The sequence below is a fragment of the Amblyomma americanum genome, chromosome 1, assembly GCF_052857255.1.
Source record: "Amblyomma americanum isolate KBUSLIRL-KWMA chromosome 1, ASM5285725v1, whole genome shotgun sequence".
Taxonomy (NCBI): Eukaryota; Metazoa; Arthropoda; class Arachnida; order Ixodida; family Ixodidae; genus Amblyomma; species Amblyomma americanum.
The window spans coordinates 138,106,104-138,121,290 of record NC_135497.1 but is presented as its reverse complement, the minus strand read 5'-3'; the positions used below and the strand labels follow the sequence as shown (position 1 = coordinate 138,121,290).

The following is a 15,187-nucleotide window of genomic DNA, read 5'->3' as shown; positions in this document are numbered from 1 at the left end:
CTGTAGTTTTATATAGTTCAAAGATCCTACTCTAAGTACTGAGGCAATAAACTTTCTGATGCGCAGTTTTACAAGATGAGCATAAGCACGTCTTCCCTTATAAAGTTATGGGAGTAAATATCAACCGCGGAGGTGCAGTGTTTTGGATTTTGTACTTTAATATCACTTTGTGAGGCAGTATCGATTGCATCTTGTCGTCGACAAGGCTAAGTAAATTCCGGGAAGTCCCAGAAGTGCAGAGATCAGAACTTAATTATCACTACAGACTCGATGCCTCCTTTACCAGGAAACTATATTGCTTAGCTCAAGGATTAAGACATCTATAAAAGTCCCCATTCCGCAGCGTTATCCCACTTCCTTGAAGTCTCTTACGGTGCAAAAGCTTCGTATGCTTCCCGGTGACAGGTTTACACTGTGTGACTTTGTATTTTTAGCTGTAACGTGGGAAGTCCACTTAATACGAAGCTCGCATACAACGAACGCAATCCGCACAACAGTCAGGTTCGTTATAAGAGGGCTCGACTGTATGTTAGACTATAGACGGATACAACTATAGGAACGCAGCGGCTGATACTCCACAAAGGAGACCCTCCGGCCAATGGCGCCGACCGACTGTCATGACGTTGCGGTTAACCTTATTTCATGTAGGCTCCTGCAAGTCTTCTGCGATTTCACGCTGGGGGATTAACCGCGACGTCATGAGAACCGTTCGCCACCATTGGCTGGAGAGCCTGCTTTGAGGGCCATTCGCCGCTGCGTTCTTGAGTTGTATCCGACTGTAAAAGATTTCAGCGTTCGAATATTTCGTTGCCTATTGTCAGGTCGCATTCATAAGAAAGAGTCCATTGATGCTCTTGCACTTACTCGATTTTTCGCGCTGTAAAAATCGACCAAAACAAAGGACCACCTGCTAACTAAAAAGAGGCCCCATTTAGTAGTGTATCGGGCGCCACTAATCAGCCAAGCTTGTTTACGAAGTTTTGAAGGAGCATTCTTGGTGATATTAGCGCGCACTGGCTTCCAATATTACGTGGGACGCTTTCTTTCTCCCGTTTGTTCAATAGAGAGTTACGAGCTCCGCGTGCCGTACTTCATTTTGCAATGCAGTCTCAAGCAAGTTTCCGCGGGCAACGCGCAGATCGACCTCATGTTTTGTGGGCTTGCCCCAAATATTCACCTAACACAGACTTGCAACTCAGTACTCCAGAACAGTGGGATGCCGCTCTTCTCAGCTTTGACCTGGCCATTCAGCATCGAGTGAGTCAAGAGGTCGTCGAGAAGCACGGACTTCTGACCAACTATCGTCCCGGTCTAGCGTTGCGTTTTTTTGGAAGCGATAACAGTGTTTCCTCCTCACCCCTCCCTGCTCCGTGTAGTCGTCGTCCCGTTGCCAACGAACGGAGATGGGGAAATACGGGAGGAGGAGCAGAAAGGGAAGGCGCAAAGAAATCGAGGACAGGTGACGGAGCGCGGGTAGAAAAGTTGCGCGCACACAGGTGTCCCCGAGAGGCGGCGCTCGCTCGCCTCCGGTGGCGTGATTTGACGGCGACACTCGCGACTAGAGGCTGTGCGCGCGTGCGCAATAGTGGCCGCCGTAATGATAAAAAAAAATGGCCGTGGCTTAGCTTGGTTAAGCCTGGTGCAACCACCAGTAAATACATAACGCTGTTTTCTTCGCTTTTCGTTTTCCTTCTCTCGAAACGCACGTTCCTTCTCGAGCCGCTGCTGCCGCTGTTCCGGGGTTTCTTGGACACGCCTCTGCCGTTTAGTCGCGTTCCAGCGTTCTGAACTAGTAGAAGGAGACTCACTGTCGGGCAAACTCATAATTTCTTCCTTTGCTTCTGCTGTTTCCACAGAGGAGGTTGCACGTTGTCGCCGAGCTGCATACTGGGCACGCCGCTTAGAAAGTCGTTCTTCTTGTTCTTCTTCCGTCTCCGTAGCTCGTTGCATTCTGCCCAGCTGCCCTGTTCGTAGGCACCATCGTAACATCTGGCTGTATGACTGCTTTGGCGAGAGGAGCGGAGCTGTTTTATACAGCTGGTGTGACGTCACTCTGACCGTAGCGCCCCTGGTGAGAGGAGCGGGAGTTAGGCCGCCGTTGGTGGCTACCGCCTCGCCTCGCGACGGCGTGAGATGGGGCCCCGTTTTTACACAGCTGGTGTGACGTCACTCTAGGTCACATGGTGTGACGTCACGCAGCGAGGTCACGCTAAAGGTCAATGGTGCCTACCACCGCCTCGCCACGGAACGGGCTGAAGTGCGACCTAAAGTAGTATTGCTTCGCAATAAAAAACTGCAAGCGACCATGTGGTACATAAATTGCGTTGCGAGAAGGCTATGGTGGAGAAAGGGGTGTGCTCAGAACGCTGCACGTATGTGGGAGTCCAGAGCCCGCAAACGTGTAATGAGTGGAACAAAAGATGAGCGAGCTCGGGAGACTCCATTAAAAAGCGCAAGACCGTGCCCACACTTTTCTCAGACCTTAAGGAACTCACTGTAACCTTCCCATAACATAAATCAACTAAATGGTCGTGCCATTATGCGGGGATCCACCATTCGTCGTACCCTTCGGGTAGCGCTCGTTATTTTTTTTTGTCGCGACCTTGCAACAACGCAAGAAACCAAGACGCTACATCAATATTTTTCCAAGATCATCTCTGAGAATTCATATCTGGAACAGTTAATGTTTTTAGACCTAGTACAGCAAAGGGACACAAAGGCATCCTTTGTGGGAAAGGCTTTTCTCGGGAGCCTTCTACTAATTGTTATTGTCCTACATTCAAATATTTTACAAATGCCAATTCATTTCGCAGGTCTAGAAACGCTATGATACAACAAAATAGAAAATGTGAAAGCAAAAAATGCATCAAATATTAATGATGAAACGATATTGTGAATAACACGTCCGATTATTGACCATAAACATCACGTGAAACGTTTGCCTCACTGTTGTCCGAGGAACTAACAATCTCATCTGTATGCTTTTCTTTTTACCTGGCACGAAAAGACGAAAATTAGGCAAAAAATTAAAGCGAAGTCACTTTACGCAAAGTGGCGTTTATCAAACATGGGTCTTGGCGAAGGCGAATCTTGGCGCTATTTAGGTACAGTCTGCGTCCCTGTTTAGAGCGCTCAGGCAGTGCGCAGCACGTAGAATAAAAACCGAAATCAAACGGCAGCTCACGGTTTGCAGACAAATTGCTCGCGCCCACCTCCTACTTGCTCCTACTTTCGAGCAAGTGTCTCCTGTAGAGCCGAGCATCTGCGACGAGGAATCATGGGAGTGCACCACTTGAGCGCTCTACACGTGGGTGACGCCGACTGTACAGACATCAAAGTAAGGAGACGCTGCACATGTACCATCAGGCACAGGTGAAACGCGAAGAAGACAACTGAACCACTGACAGCAAGAACAGAATTTCTCAGCCGGGCAAGCCTTAATACTAGTGGAGGGTAATTTCACTTCGAAGGTGCAACGACTGTCCTTCAGAAGTGTAATCAACCTCACTTGTATTTCCTCTCCAGGAGGTAATATCTTAGTGCTTTGGAGTTCGCACTTCCGTTCTTTTGTTTACGTTTCATTCGTTGGTGATAGAACGGGAAGGCACGAAACATACACGGATGCAATAAGTTCTCGCTTTCTGCGAACTCCCCATGGATGTTAAGAAAAAAATAAAGCCTCCAAAAGCAGACGTTCACATAAGCCATGACACAAAGGGACCACAAGGATTTTAGGGGATTCCTTGCAAAGTAAAAACAGTGCCTGTAAACGGAATTACCTTCCTCTCATCTGGCCCTTGTCAAGTAATGACGGTGCATGTAAATAGAATTGTCTTTTTCGCTCCTTGGACCGTATTCTTTCACGATCCTATCAACACAGGTGTCACAGACGTTACTATAAATGCTAAATGAAAAAATAATGAATCTAAAGGAAATTGTCACAAAATGCGATCCCCGGGTTTTGCTTCCTTTTTTGTTTAATTGAACGCATTGTGTGCATGCAGTTAAGACGCGAACACGGTCATTCCGTACTCTGACTCCATATTATGAACTTTCCAGACTCAGAGTGTTTGTTGCTGGCTGTGGAAAGTTACCGCAGCAACAAGTTAGCTGTCATTCCAAAATTTGAATGTAGTTTATTTGTTACCAGCCGAGCAGCGCAACAACAGAACGCACGCACGTGCGCAGGTGCGCCCACGTGTCACGGATACGAGCGTTTCCAAAGACGACGTATACATCTTCGGGCATGCTGTCGCCTACTGAAGATCCTCACCACAATCAGTGTCCTTTCATTCCCGCCGCTTCTCGGTTCCTGAGACTCAAATAGCACAAACGTGAACCCCAGCGTACAGGCTGTAAGAATAACATCGTTTTGTTTTGTTTGTGGGGCAGCGAGCCACTGATACATAGTTTCAGCAGTTGTTTCATTGTTTTAGAACACACAGGAAGGCATGGTGTGGTATATGCGGTTTAACGTTCCAAACCGACAAGTGCAATATCAGGGACGCCGTAGCGGTGGGCTCTGTATTGATTTCGGCCATCTGGGGCCCTTTATAACGTGTACTGACACCTGACAGTACACGGGCGCCTCTTTTTTCACCTCCGCAAAAACTTGGCCGCTGCGTTCGGGACCGAGCCCGTGTCCTCGGGCTCAGCAGCAGGGCGCCTAACCCCTGAGCCACCGCATCGGGCAACACCCAGGAAGACAATATTTTCACTGCACTCTGCGCTTGTTCACTGAGTTTTCCCTTTATCAGTATTCAGTCATCTCGCAGGAAGGGGATGGTCGCAAAAAAAACAAAAAAAAAACAATCGAGATCACTACCTAGTCGAGCAACGAAGTTTTATTGTGAATCGCGCCACCTCTCTGCCTCATCATCGCCGTCACCGTTCAGTTTCACAGCGCTAGCTCTTAGCGGGTTGTATGGCAGTTTGGCGTCGTCCAAAGCCTAGCGCTTTTATGACGTCAGGCTCGTAAGCACACCTTCCCTCAGTCCCTCGCTGCGGTGGCAGGGAACAGAGGTCGGCCGACGCAGTCTTCCGGAGCACCTGCGCGTAACGCTAACACGAGACGCCTTATCAACGTATACGCAGCGCAGGAAGACACCCTTCCATTGCCCGATAGCCACACGACTATGCCGCTCTTCCGTGACGCTCTGCGTTCATTGCTACATTGCGAAGTATGATAACACGGCACTTAACTCGCTGGTTCCATCCGGCCTCGTTGGAAGGGGCCGTACCAGTCGCGTATCGCGCGAAAAAAAGTCGATATAAGCGACAATGACTGAATCGAGCGTTTCCCGTGTTTACTGTCTGCCGGAAACAGCGTGACTACATTACCTCCGACAACAGCCTTCCGTGGTCTGTCGGGCTCAGCTAGAGCTGTGTGGTTCAATAACTGCCAGTTTAAAATAAAAAGGCTATCATAGAGACGTGCGGTAGCCTCCATAGTATCCACAGTGGCGCCAGATTCACGAATCCATTCGTTATTTCGCCTTCCTATGTAACTGGACAACTCCCTTGACGCCAGTGACGATAATCAACGTGGCAACGGCTATGGATTCGGTCTTTCACGAACGGATCACGCGTGCCAAGACGCTCGAACAGTTTTATCGCCCTGGCTAATGGTTTAACGTGACTAGACGGAATCCGTTCTCTCGGATACATTTGGCATAGCAAGTTTAGCTGGGTAATGACGGGGAAAGTAGCGCCCGTCCTGTCCGTCCTCTTCACTCAGCCTCCGTATTTTAACGCTTCCTTTGGATTAATATCAGCGCAGCAAATCGCGAACGAATCATAGCCATGGCGATCCTTAAGTCGACACTCCAGAATTGCAATGCATAGTCAGCACGACTGGACTGATGGTTACTGAGCTCAATTTTATTCTCAATGTCTGCTGAACCATGGAACTAAGGACGGCTACCTCAAAGTTTATAATTGCTTCAAAAATTTCACGTATGACTGGTTTTTCGCTAGTAATGGCCCGAAGGTTTTTCATGTTTTCTGGGTATATTCATTTACTGATCTTCACAGCTACGGGTTTAAGTTCCGTGTGTAAACTACACAATGTGAACGACCATATAAATGAGCTGCAAAGGCAGGATTTGTACACTGCCCATATCTGTGTAAAAACAAAAAAAGCACTGTTCTTATTTAAATAACATTACTAACAGTGGTGACAGTTATGCCATACACATTACGGCAATGTCTGAATATTCTTCGTAGCCATTATAAATTGCTTATAAATCGCAGCCAAATAAAGTTATTAGGCTCATAAGACTGATGCCGATCGGAAAAGCAGCAGTCATTCGCAGCAATCGTGGGCATTCACCAATTGCCACCCTCTGGCCTTCCTTAGTCACGGCCCCTGCCTAACTCGACATGACCTCGTCTTCGAGGATAAATTGCACAAAATGCCTTAGATTTAGGACCATTAAGAAATGTTTCGTCGATACTAATCGTATCAATTTGCTTCGTGCAACGTCCGGCACTTTCATTCGCTTCTTTCAACTCTGAACACACTTGCAATTTGTACGGCCGATTAGGCTTCCACTTGTACGCAAGTTTGTCGCTGCGTGTGTCAAGAGGAGGAAGAGTGGGTGTTCTCACAAAGCACTCATTGGGGGAGGCATACACGCACAGTCTAAGCAGCCGGCGGAACGGTGGGTGTGCTGACCCCGCGTCCTGTATCGGGCGATGTGTGCAGTTGCTGGTGTCCGGCGGCGCGTCGTCGTCCTCGCCGAGCTGCGCCGAGCCGTCCTCGGGCGCCTCCTCGACGTCGAGCGGGAGCGGCGCTGGCGGCGCGCCCGAGAGCCCGATGGCGGCCGAGCAGCCCGTCTGCTACGAACCGTCTCGCTTCCTGTACCCGCGGCTGGCCACGGGCCTCGCCGTCAACGGCCTCTACCCGCCCTCGTACGCCGACCAGTCGGGATACGTGGCGGCGCTGGGCACCAGCTCGGCGGCATTCTACCCTTCCCTGGTGAGCACGCCACGATGTTACGCTCCTGCTTGTGCCCTCCACCCTGCACTGGCACCCTCCGCACTGAAAGAGTCCTGGACGTCATGCTGCCCATTCCTCCAACGAATTCGATATTTGCGGCCGCGTAAAAATAGCGCTCACTACACTGAGCGGGCAGTCGCGGTGGCACCGCTCATCAAACACCGCTAAAGCGCCTGTAATGCTTGTAAAGAGAAGTATAGCCACTTTGAAAATTGTATTTTTCTTTCGGCTGAAGGTAGCTGCTCTGAAGTCGCATCTCTAGTGGTCATTTCTGCCTCGAAGACTCGAAGTGCTGCTTCACTCGCTGACTAGAACTGGCACGAACATGATTCCAGTTTTAGCTATGGTAGTTTATACAGAAGAAAGCAACTCACGTGTTAATTAGTGCAGTTAGTATGTATCGCAGCAATGAACGCACTCAAATGCCTTGCTGTTTAGCAACATACCACCCCCAAAAAAAATGGCACCAGGAAGCCTAAAACACAAACCTATCAAAGTAACAAGTCGCCGGACATGCGTTTGCGCATTCCGAAGAAATGTAAAGCCGTGATTATGGAACCGTGCTTGTAGAAAATTGTATGCACGACTTGCAGATGCCGCATTATGCGGCATGTGTGGTCATCATGGCCGCGCCGCCCTCTGACTGCATGCGGGCGCAACAGACTTAGGCCTGAGGTGCGCAGGGAACTGCTGAGGTTTCGACCCTATAATATTTACATTATGCGCTGCGTTCCACGTGAACCTGAGCGCACCTCCAATGCAAAAACTAGAGTTTTGCACGAACGATATCACCGAACAGGGAGCTGCTTTAGGTCAGCTGAAATAGTGGCATTAATTTTTGACAAATCAGCCAACAATAGAGAGTGTACTTGAACCCACTAAGCAGAGAAGTTTCGAAGATTGCTAAATGTAACGAGTTTGAAATAGAAACAAAATCTTTTCATAGTATAACAGTCAGCCACGGCGAACGTATGTCACAATGAAAGCACGGTAACTAGGCAGCTAATTAACTAAACTCGCTATATGATTTCAATTAGTACATTCTGGAGGCAAGTAGCAATGGTGAGTTCCAAGCCACGGAGAAGGCGATGCCATATTAGCTTTTTTACGCGAAGAAAAAGTAATTCTCTAAAGCCTTGCAGCGCGCGAAATTCCGGTGCTTTTTTTTTCCGCACAAAAGCTAGTCTGATCGCGTGAGGCGCGCAGGAAGCTTGGTGGAAACGCAACATCCGCTGGTGGCGTGTTGCAGTACATACCTACGGCGCCCAATTCGAACCGCCGGCACTATTGTACCGCATCACTGCAGTCTTTTGCTTCTCTTCTTGGTGCACGACAAACGACAGTCATCGTCATCGTCATCAGCCTGACTACGCCCACAGCAGGGCAATGGCCTCTCCCGTATCTCTCCAATTAACCCTTTCCTGTGCCAGCTGCGGCCACCCTACCCCCGCAAACTTCTTAATCTAATCCGCTCACCTAACTTTCAGGCGCCCCCTGCTACGCTTGCCTTCTCTTGGAATCCAGTCCGTTACCTTTAAAGGGGCTCTGAAACGCCTTCCGAGGAGAGCAAATTAACTCACTTAATCACTGCACTTGGTTGACATGAAAACCAGAGGCAAATAATACTCTTCTACACGCAGCAGACGACCCACAATCACGCGTCAAAGTTCGCGAGCCCTTCCCGACGACTTTTTCATGCACGCACCCTCCTCCGTCCCCCGCATCTGCGTAGACAAAGTGAGAGGTGTCCATTGGCTATATTCTTTCAGACGACAGGCAGCTACCGTGGCCGCGGCAAATAAGCCTCTTCGCTCCGGCGGGTCGGAAAGCTCCGCTCCCAGATGGGGGTCGGCGAAGGAGCCCCTACCTTCCAGCGTGCAAAAAGTGACGAGAGGAGAGGGAAAGGCACGAAGACGCTGAAATTCAAATGTTAACTACAGATAACTCAGCTTCTACAAAGCGCATTTAAAAAATTCTTGCTGGACACTATTCTTAAAGCGGCGTGCTTCAATATCCCAGGCATGCCGCAACTTTATTAGAGCCCCCCTTCACTGCCCCTTTAAGAACCATCGCCAACTATGCGTGGCCGTTACTTTTGAGAGTGACGATCAAAAGAAAGTGCATGTCATGGCAAATGGAGCAGGAAGATCGAACTTGGCGCTGTAGTCACGGCAACGCGTTACCACCAGACGTTGCATTCTTACCGAGCTACTTGCGCCTCATGCGTTCAGTATCGGTTTTGTTCATAAAGATGCACCGAATTTCCTCGCGCTGCAGGGCTTCATAGAGAGTCTTTTTCTTAGGAGGATCCGGGTCGGGGTTTCCCTCACACCAGCCATCACTCGCAAGTGGCCTCAGTACCGAGAATTCTTTCCTCGGCCAGGGTGTCCGATATGTAAACACGAGGACAAATAGGCCGAAATTCATCACTTACTGTGGGACTGCCCAGCTCTCAAGCCTACAAGGATCCGGCACCTGATGGTAGCAGGTCTTTCACCAAGCAACCCTGCTTCATACATTGCCTGGACGCAGGGACCGTACCATCGTTCTCTACTGGACTTCATCAAATCAGCTAACCTTTTTCCATTCATTTAATCTCTACTACATCATTAATCACACCTTCACCCATCATTGATGCCCTGGGGCAATAAATTTCGCTAAAAAAAAAGTATATATAGCTTCGTCTTGTCCGCGGCGTCAAACTCATACTGGCTCTAACCACCAGGCTATGACAATTCAAAAGTTAATCGGTTAGCGCTAATTAGCTGCTTAATTTGGATGACTTTTATCGTAATTGTGACATCCACCACGGCTGACTGCTCGTTTCTGAAGCGATTTTTTTTTTTGCTGTTCCGAAGTCCCTTATTTAGGAACTTTCTGAAGTGCTTGCTGAAACACCGGGTATATTTTAATGGAGAGTTATCGAACAGAGTCACCTTATCGTTTAGGAGGATAGGGGAATAACGGGGCGCTAGTGCACATAAGTTGAACGCTACCCCAAGGGGCATTAGTGTACTGCGCATGCGCCCTGACGCCCTGCTATTTGCCTATCCGCCTAACTGAAAGGCTCACCCTATTTTATTTCGATATGGATGCATGGATGCAGCTTGAAAAAGTGCCTACGCTTGGGCACTTGGCTAGAAATTGTTGTACGATGTGATGCCGTCGTACAACAGCAGCATCAATCTGTATCTCATGAATCTAGAGCTTTTTTAATAGGTAAGAAATTTGTTAAATCATTCATAAAATGTGCTGCACTTAATAAAGACCAATCTACGAAGCGGTGTTCAAGTGCGTTTACAGCATAGCATTGGTCGTGCCGGCCAGAAGAAAAGGTTAATCACGAAAATCTTAGACCTGCCTTTATGAACGTGGAAGCTGTGGAGGTATTAAACCTAAATTAGGGTTCTACTGGCGCATTTTAAAGATAAGAAACTAAACCAACCAAAAAGTAAATTGTTTATTGCCGGTGCGCAACAAAACTAATCGTTTGCTGCCAAACGCTTCATAACGTGTAAAACAAAGCAGTTTGTTATTTATTCTTGAGCACATATTTATGATAAAAGAAAGTGCGAAGCGGTGGCTGTATCGGCAACTCGGCACCGCATAGTTCCGCGCTCCCGGCTGACAATGTCGCACATGCGTTGCTTCAGCTCGCCCCCCCCCCCCCCCCTCCCCTCCCACCTGAGTACTTTCGGCTACGAACGAGCGGTGTAAAATAGATTAAAATCCTTGCCTTTATTCTATCCCTTGCATCGCGTAAAAAAAAAACAGATCAATGAATCAGTGTGCAAGCAATCATATTTTCCTGCGCATTTTTGCTTCTGAAAAAAAAAAAAAAGGAACGACGAGGATGACCATATTAAGGCCGACTGGGCGAAAAGCTCCACGGCCGTCGTGGGCAGCCATCGCGCAAACAGTCCAGGTTCGAGCGTACGGGCGGCAGTTGGTTCCGCCGTATGAAAACAAGTCGCAGGGTGCGAACGCACGGCGGAAGACACGCGGGCCGCCAGGTTGCTTCCAGCGCGCCCGAGCGGCTCACCGTTGGTCTCCAAGGGCAGTTGCCGGGGGGGGGGGGGGGGGGGGGGGGGTCGGTCTATATGTGGCGCGAGAGTAGACCAGGCATGATCTTACGCGCCAGACCCCGGGAGTTCACGGGGAGAGGCAGGAAAGAGATAAGATTTACGACTCTGTGATGAAGGCAGCGGCTGCTAATTGCTCTCCGTCTGTCGCTGCAGATCTTGCTAAAGGAGGGGGAGGAAGGTGGGCAAGAGGAGGGACGTGCATGTGCTGCAAACACGCCGTCGCAGCGCGGAGGAAACCGGCGGCGCAGCCGAACGGAGGCTAATAGCCGAATGACTTAAATTGCGCTCGCAGAAGCTCAGTTTGCCCCGCGCGCGCTACCACTGCTTCTGCTCGCCTTCGCTGCCCGTAACGATGTCTCACTCAGCGGCTAGCGCGACCGACCGGCTGCTGTCCGCGCCATCGAAGATCTCTCGAGACAGCGTGTTCTCTTGGCTACTTTGCGAATTACTCCAACGTTCTGCTTTAGAAATCGGCGTGCGTGCCAGTCGGTTGGTATGTCTCGTGCCCCCGTAATGGGCTTAATGATAGCCCATTTTCCGCTTTCTTCAGCTGCGAGAGGCAATCCAATTAGCGAAGATTAATCTAAATCTTTACGTCACTTGAAAACCACTCCACAAGGAGAAAAGAAAGTTTTAAAAAAGCGCTCAAGTTACAGAGTCAGTGCATCGCTCCATTCATCATCAGCAGACGACCACCGTCAGCCACTGAAGCTGGCTTGCCCAACGCAGACGAGTACGCGACGCCACGCTGAAGCATGCAGACGGCCTTTCACTACTGCAACAATCTCCTTGCTCCGGTGAAGCAGGGGTTTTCAACCGTTTGATGTGTTTGCTAAACCGCTGCCAGCGCGCTGCGTTCAGCAAGGGGTTATTTCGTTTGAAATGGACATTATAGCCGGCGCTTCCAACTCTTGCTGCGGCGACGGCTACTCGCGTTTTCGCAGCTTCTGTTTTCATCGCTGCCAAACTAGTTTAGTACGGGTTGGTTTAGAATGAACAATGGAGGAAAATGGTGGCATAACCACTTCAGCTATGCGATGAAAAGAAAATGTGAGAACGTACATCCTCACAGCGAGCGAACTCTGGCCGCTGAAAAATTCTTTTGTGTCCAAACGCGCAGGGTGGGGGAGAGAGAGAGAGAGAGAGAAAGAGAGGAGGTGGGGGTCCGAAAAGTTCATTGTCTGAAACAAACCATGGCCGAGGAGGTGAAACAATAGCAACTTAACAGCAGTGTCGTGTCTAATTACTCTAAACATCTGTTTTTTTCTCAGGCTTTTTCTTATTTTGCTTTACGCTCTGTCGGGCTCTTTTTGTTGGTAAGAACAATGGCGGCGTTGCTGCAATGGTTGACCAGGACAATAGTGAGCTTGGAAATTAGCCGTGTAATTGCCACCCTATCTAGAGCACCAAACTGTGTTCGTGCTTGAGGGAAGCGTGTTCACCGTCTGCTGCAAGTAAGACTGCGCTTAATATTCAAACGTATAGAAGAATATGCCGCAACGCTTGTCAAAGCTTCACTCACGCAATTACGGTTTTCGTGCCATTAGCTTAGAATTGATATTTTACAACGCACAAACAACACTACGTCGCTGCATCTTGATGATAATAATAATAATAATACATAAACGCGATCTGTGGGAAGCAACAGGCAGCAGTCACTGTAGGCGTAGCCTGAGGGAGACTAGTGACGGCGCAAGTTTTGTAACTCGAGAGCGTTGAGGCCATCGTCAGGCGGAAAAGCCAGCGTCGTCGTCGCCGGCGTCGCCAGAGGCTAACGGCCGGTTCACATGCATGCGACTGAGCGGCGCGTCGGAGCGAAAATTTCCAACTTGGAAACTCGTCGCCTTGGCCGCTCGAGCCGCCGCGACGACTCAGAACAGGCTTTTTTGCGTCGCGGCGGTAGGATTCGCCAGCGTTTTTGCTTGCGTGTAAAACAGGCTTAAGGCTGCCACGACTCTGTCGCGTCGTTAGTGCCTGAAAAATCCCAGGAGCACCAGCGGCGGAGGTCTTGCGCAGCTTGAGGGAACTGAAGTTTTCCGCTTCTCGCGGAGGCCACCAGGAGCACTTGTGCGTGTGTGTGACGTCATCGTTCTTCATTGAGGAAGCGAAGTTGAAAGTTTCCATTGCGCACGGGATCTCTAGGAGCAGTGCGGAGTTATGTCGTTATGTTGATGGTATAAGGAGCGGTCGCTATCACGTTTCACTTTTGAGGTAGAGCTTAAGCGTTTCTTAAATTTTTTTTTATTCTACGGAGATCGAGCATTGTTTATGTATAGGTCAAAGCAAGATGAACTGTGCCAGTGAAGCGCGTCGCCTCTGGTCTTCTTGTTAAGGCTTTTAAGAGGCAAGACGCCAGTAAACAGTACTAAAAGTAGTTGAGGGGAGGGGCCGGTAAAGTCTTCTGATATTAGAAACTCGCGCTAGATTGCTTTGCTAAGTATGTCATGAACAGTTTAGGGATTTCATTTCATTTATTTTATCCTCAGGATTTTCGCGTTACAGCGGCTATAATGCCGCGCTCTCGAAACCAAACTCGGTTCGATAGAGGATCAGCGCACTGAAGTGCTGAGCTGATAATTTTTATCGGGGGTCACTTAATAAAATTCTGAAATAACTGCAATCTAAATACTCCTGGGAGCGTTGTCGTATGGTCAGGAAGGAAAGGTACATTGCTTTTTAAAAAAAAAATGTTCTACTACTTTGTAGGGGACTCTCCAGCACATAAGAGAAAAATTAAGAGTCACTGAACATTGCTTCTGTTTATTTTGTACAAGTATAACTGCGCTACATGAAGAAAGTAACGGTCAAACACGAGCAAAGCAATTACCGCAGCCTGATATGCAGGATAAACGCCGGAGACTAACGATACTAGAAATGCCTGAATTTCCGCATATATGGCGATGCTGTTCTGACAGTGCCTGATGCTGTCGGTCAAGAAAACATTTTTAGAAGCTGTTATGTTGAAAGAAGGCAAAATTCGCACGGTAGGAAAGAACGTAGCCTAACTAAATTCGGCCATTGCGATGGTCCCCCATCAATATGTCTTTTTCCCACCGTTCTGCTTGAGGCCACTGAAATGCGCATTTCTACCTTATTGATGGTTTATGGTTTATGGGGGTTTAACGTCCCAAAGCGACTCAGGTATGAGAGACGCCGTAGTGAAGGGCTCCGGAAATTTCGACCACCTGGGATTCTTCAACGTGCACTGACATCGCACAGTACACGGGCCTCTAGAATTTCGCCTCCATCGAACTTCGACCGCCGCGGCCGGGATCGAACCCGCGTCTTTCGGGCCGGCAGCCGAGTGCCGTAACCACTCAGCCACCGCGGCGGCCGACGTTATTGAATTAAACCTACAAGCTCTCTTGGCAACTAAAGCATGCACAGTTCCGGGGACAAGGGAGACAGAGGTTATGGGGTAGACTTCTGCCGCTGCGTATAATGACTATGCAGCATGGGCGCTGGTCTATTATGTTGAAAGAGAGCATAAACTGACGGGTAATGGGAAATGATCGAAATTCAAAGGAAATTCTCCTAGTGCACGCGAGTAAACTCTGCGCCTCCATGCTGCGGAGCACGTGGTACGCTCCTTGGGGAGCACAAGTCCTGATCGCGGAATAACCCCGAAGGCGGCGGTCAATGCGGCCGGCACTGCTCTGTTTGCAGGCCGGGAAGTGCGGCAGTCCGGGGCTGCCTTGCGCAAGAGAAAGCGGGAGCTGTCGGCAAAGTGTAACCTGATTCCTCACCGCGTTCATGTTTAATGTATGCGATCCTGTGAACGCGCGCACGCCGCATGCTTATCAACACCGCGGTTCCGCTGCGCTCCGCGTCGGGCGCGTGCCTTATTTAGAGGTAGCGTGGCGTGTCTGCGCCCGCATATCGCTATGTCGGAAAATACGCTGGGCCGCGGATTGCATTGTGGCAGCATAAATTATGCCTTTGGCGCGCACGCAGCGCAAAGAAGCTCTCGAATCCGTGCCTTCTTCGTCCGGCCGCGCCGCCGATGCGTGCCACGCACGGAGCGCATTCGTGGCTGCGGCACAAATGCGCGAGCGCGGCCCATGCGGCGCGCGGCATTCATTGGCCGTGGAAACGCGGCGTG

At 49.5% G+C, this 15,187-nt stretch overlaps 1 protein-coding gene across 1 annotated transcript in view; it reads left to right on the top strand.

The window, feature by feature from the left end:
• The window catches only part of LOC144113728 (uncharacterized), a 108,502-nt gene that overhangs the window by 58,563 nt on the left and 34,752 nt on the right, over nt 1–15,187 (top strand). Inside the window, exon 2 of the mRNA XM_077647015.1 lies at nt 6,707–6,979. Coding sequence (XP_077503141.1) covers nt 6,707–6,979 — 273 coding nt within the window. The remainder of the gene's footprint in view (nt 1–6,706; nt 6,980–15,187) is intronic.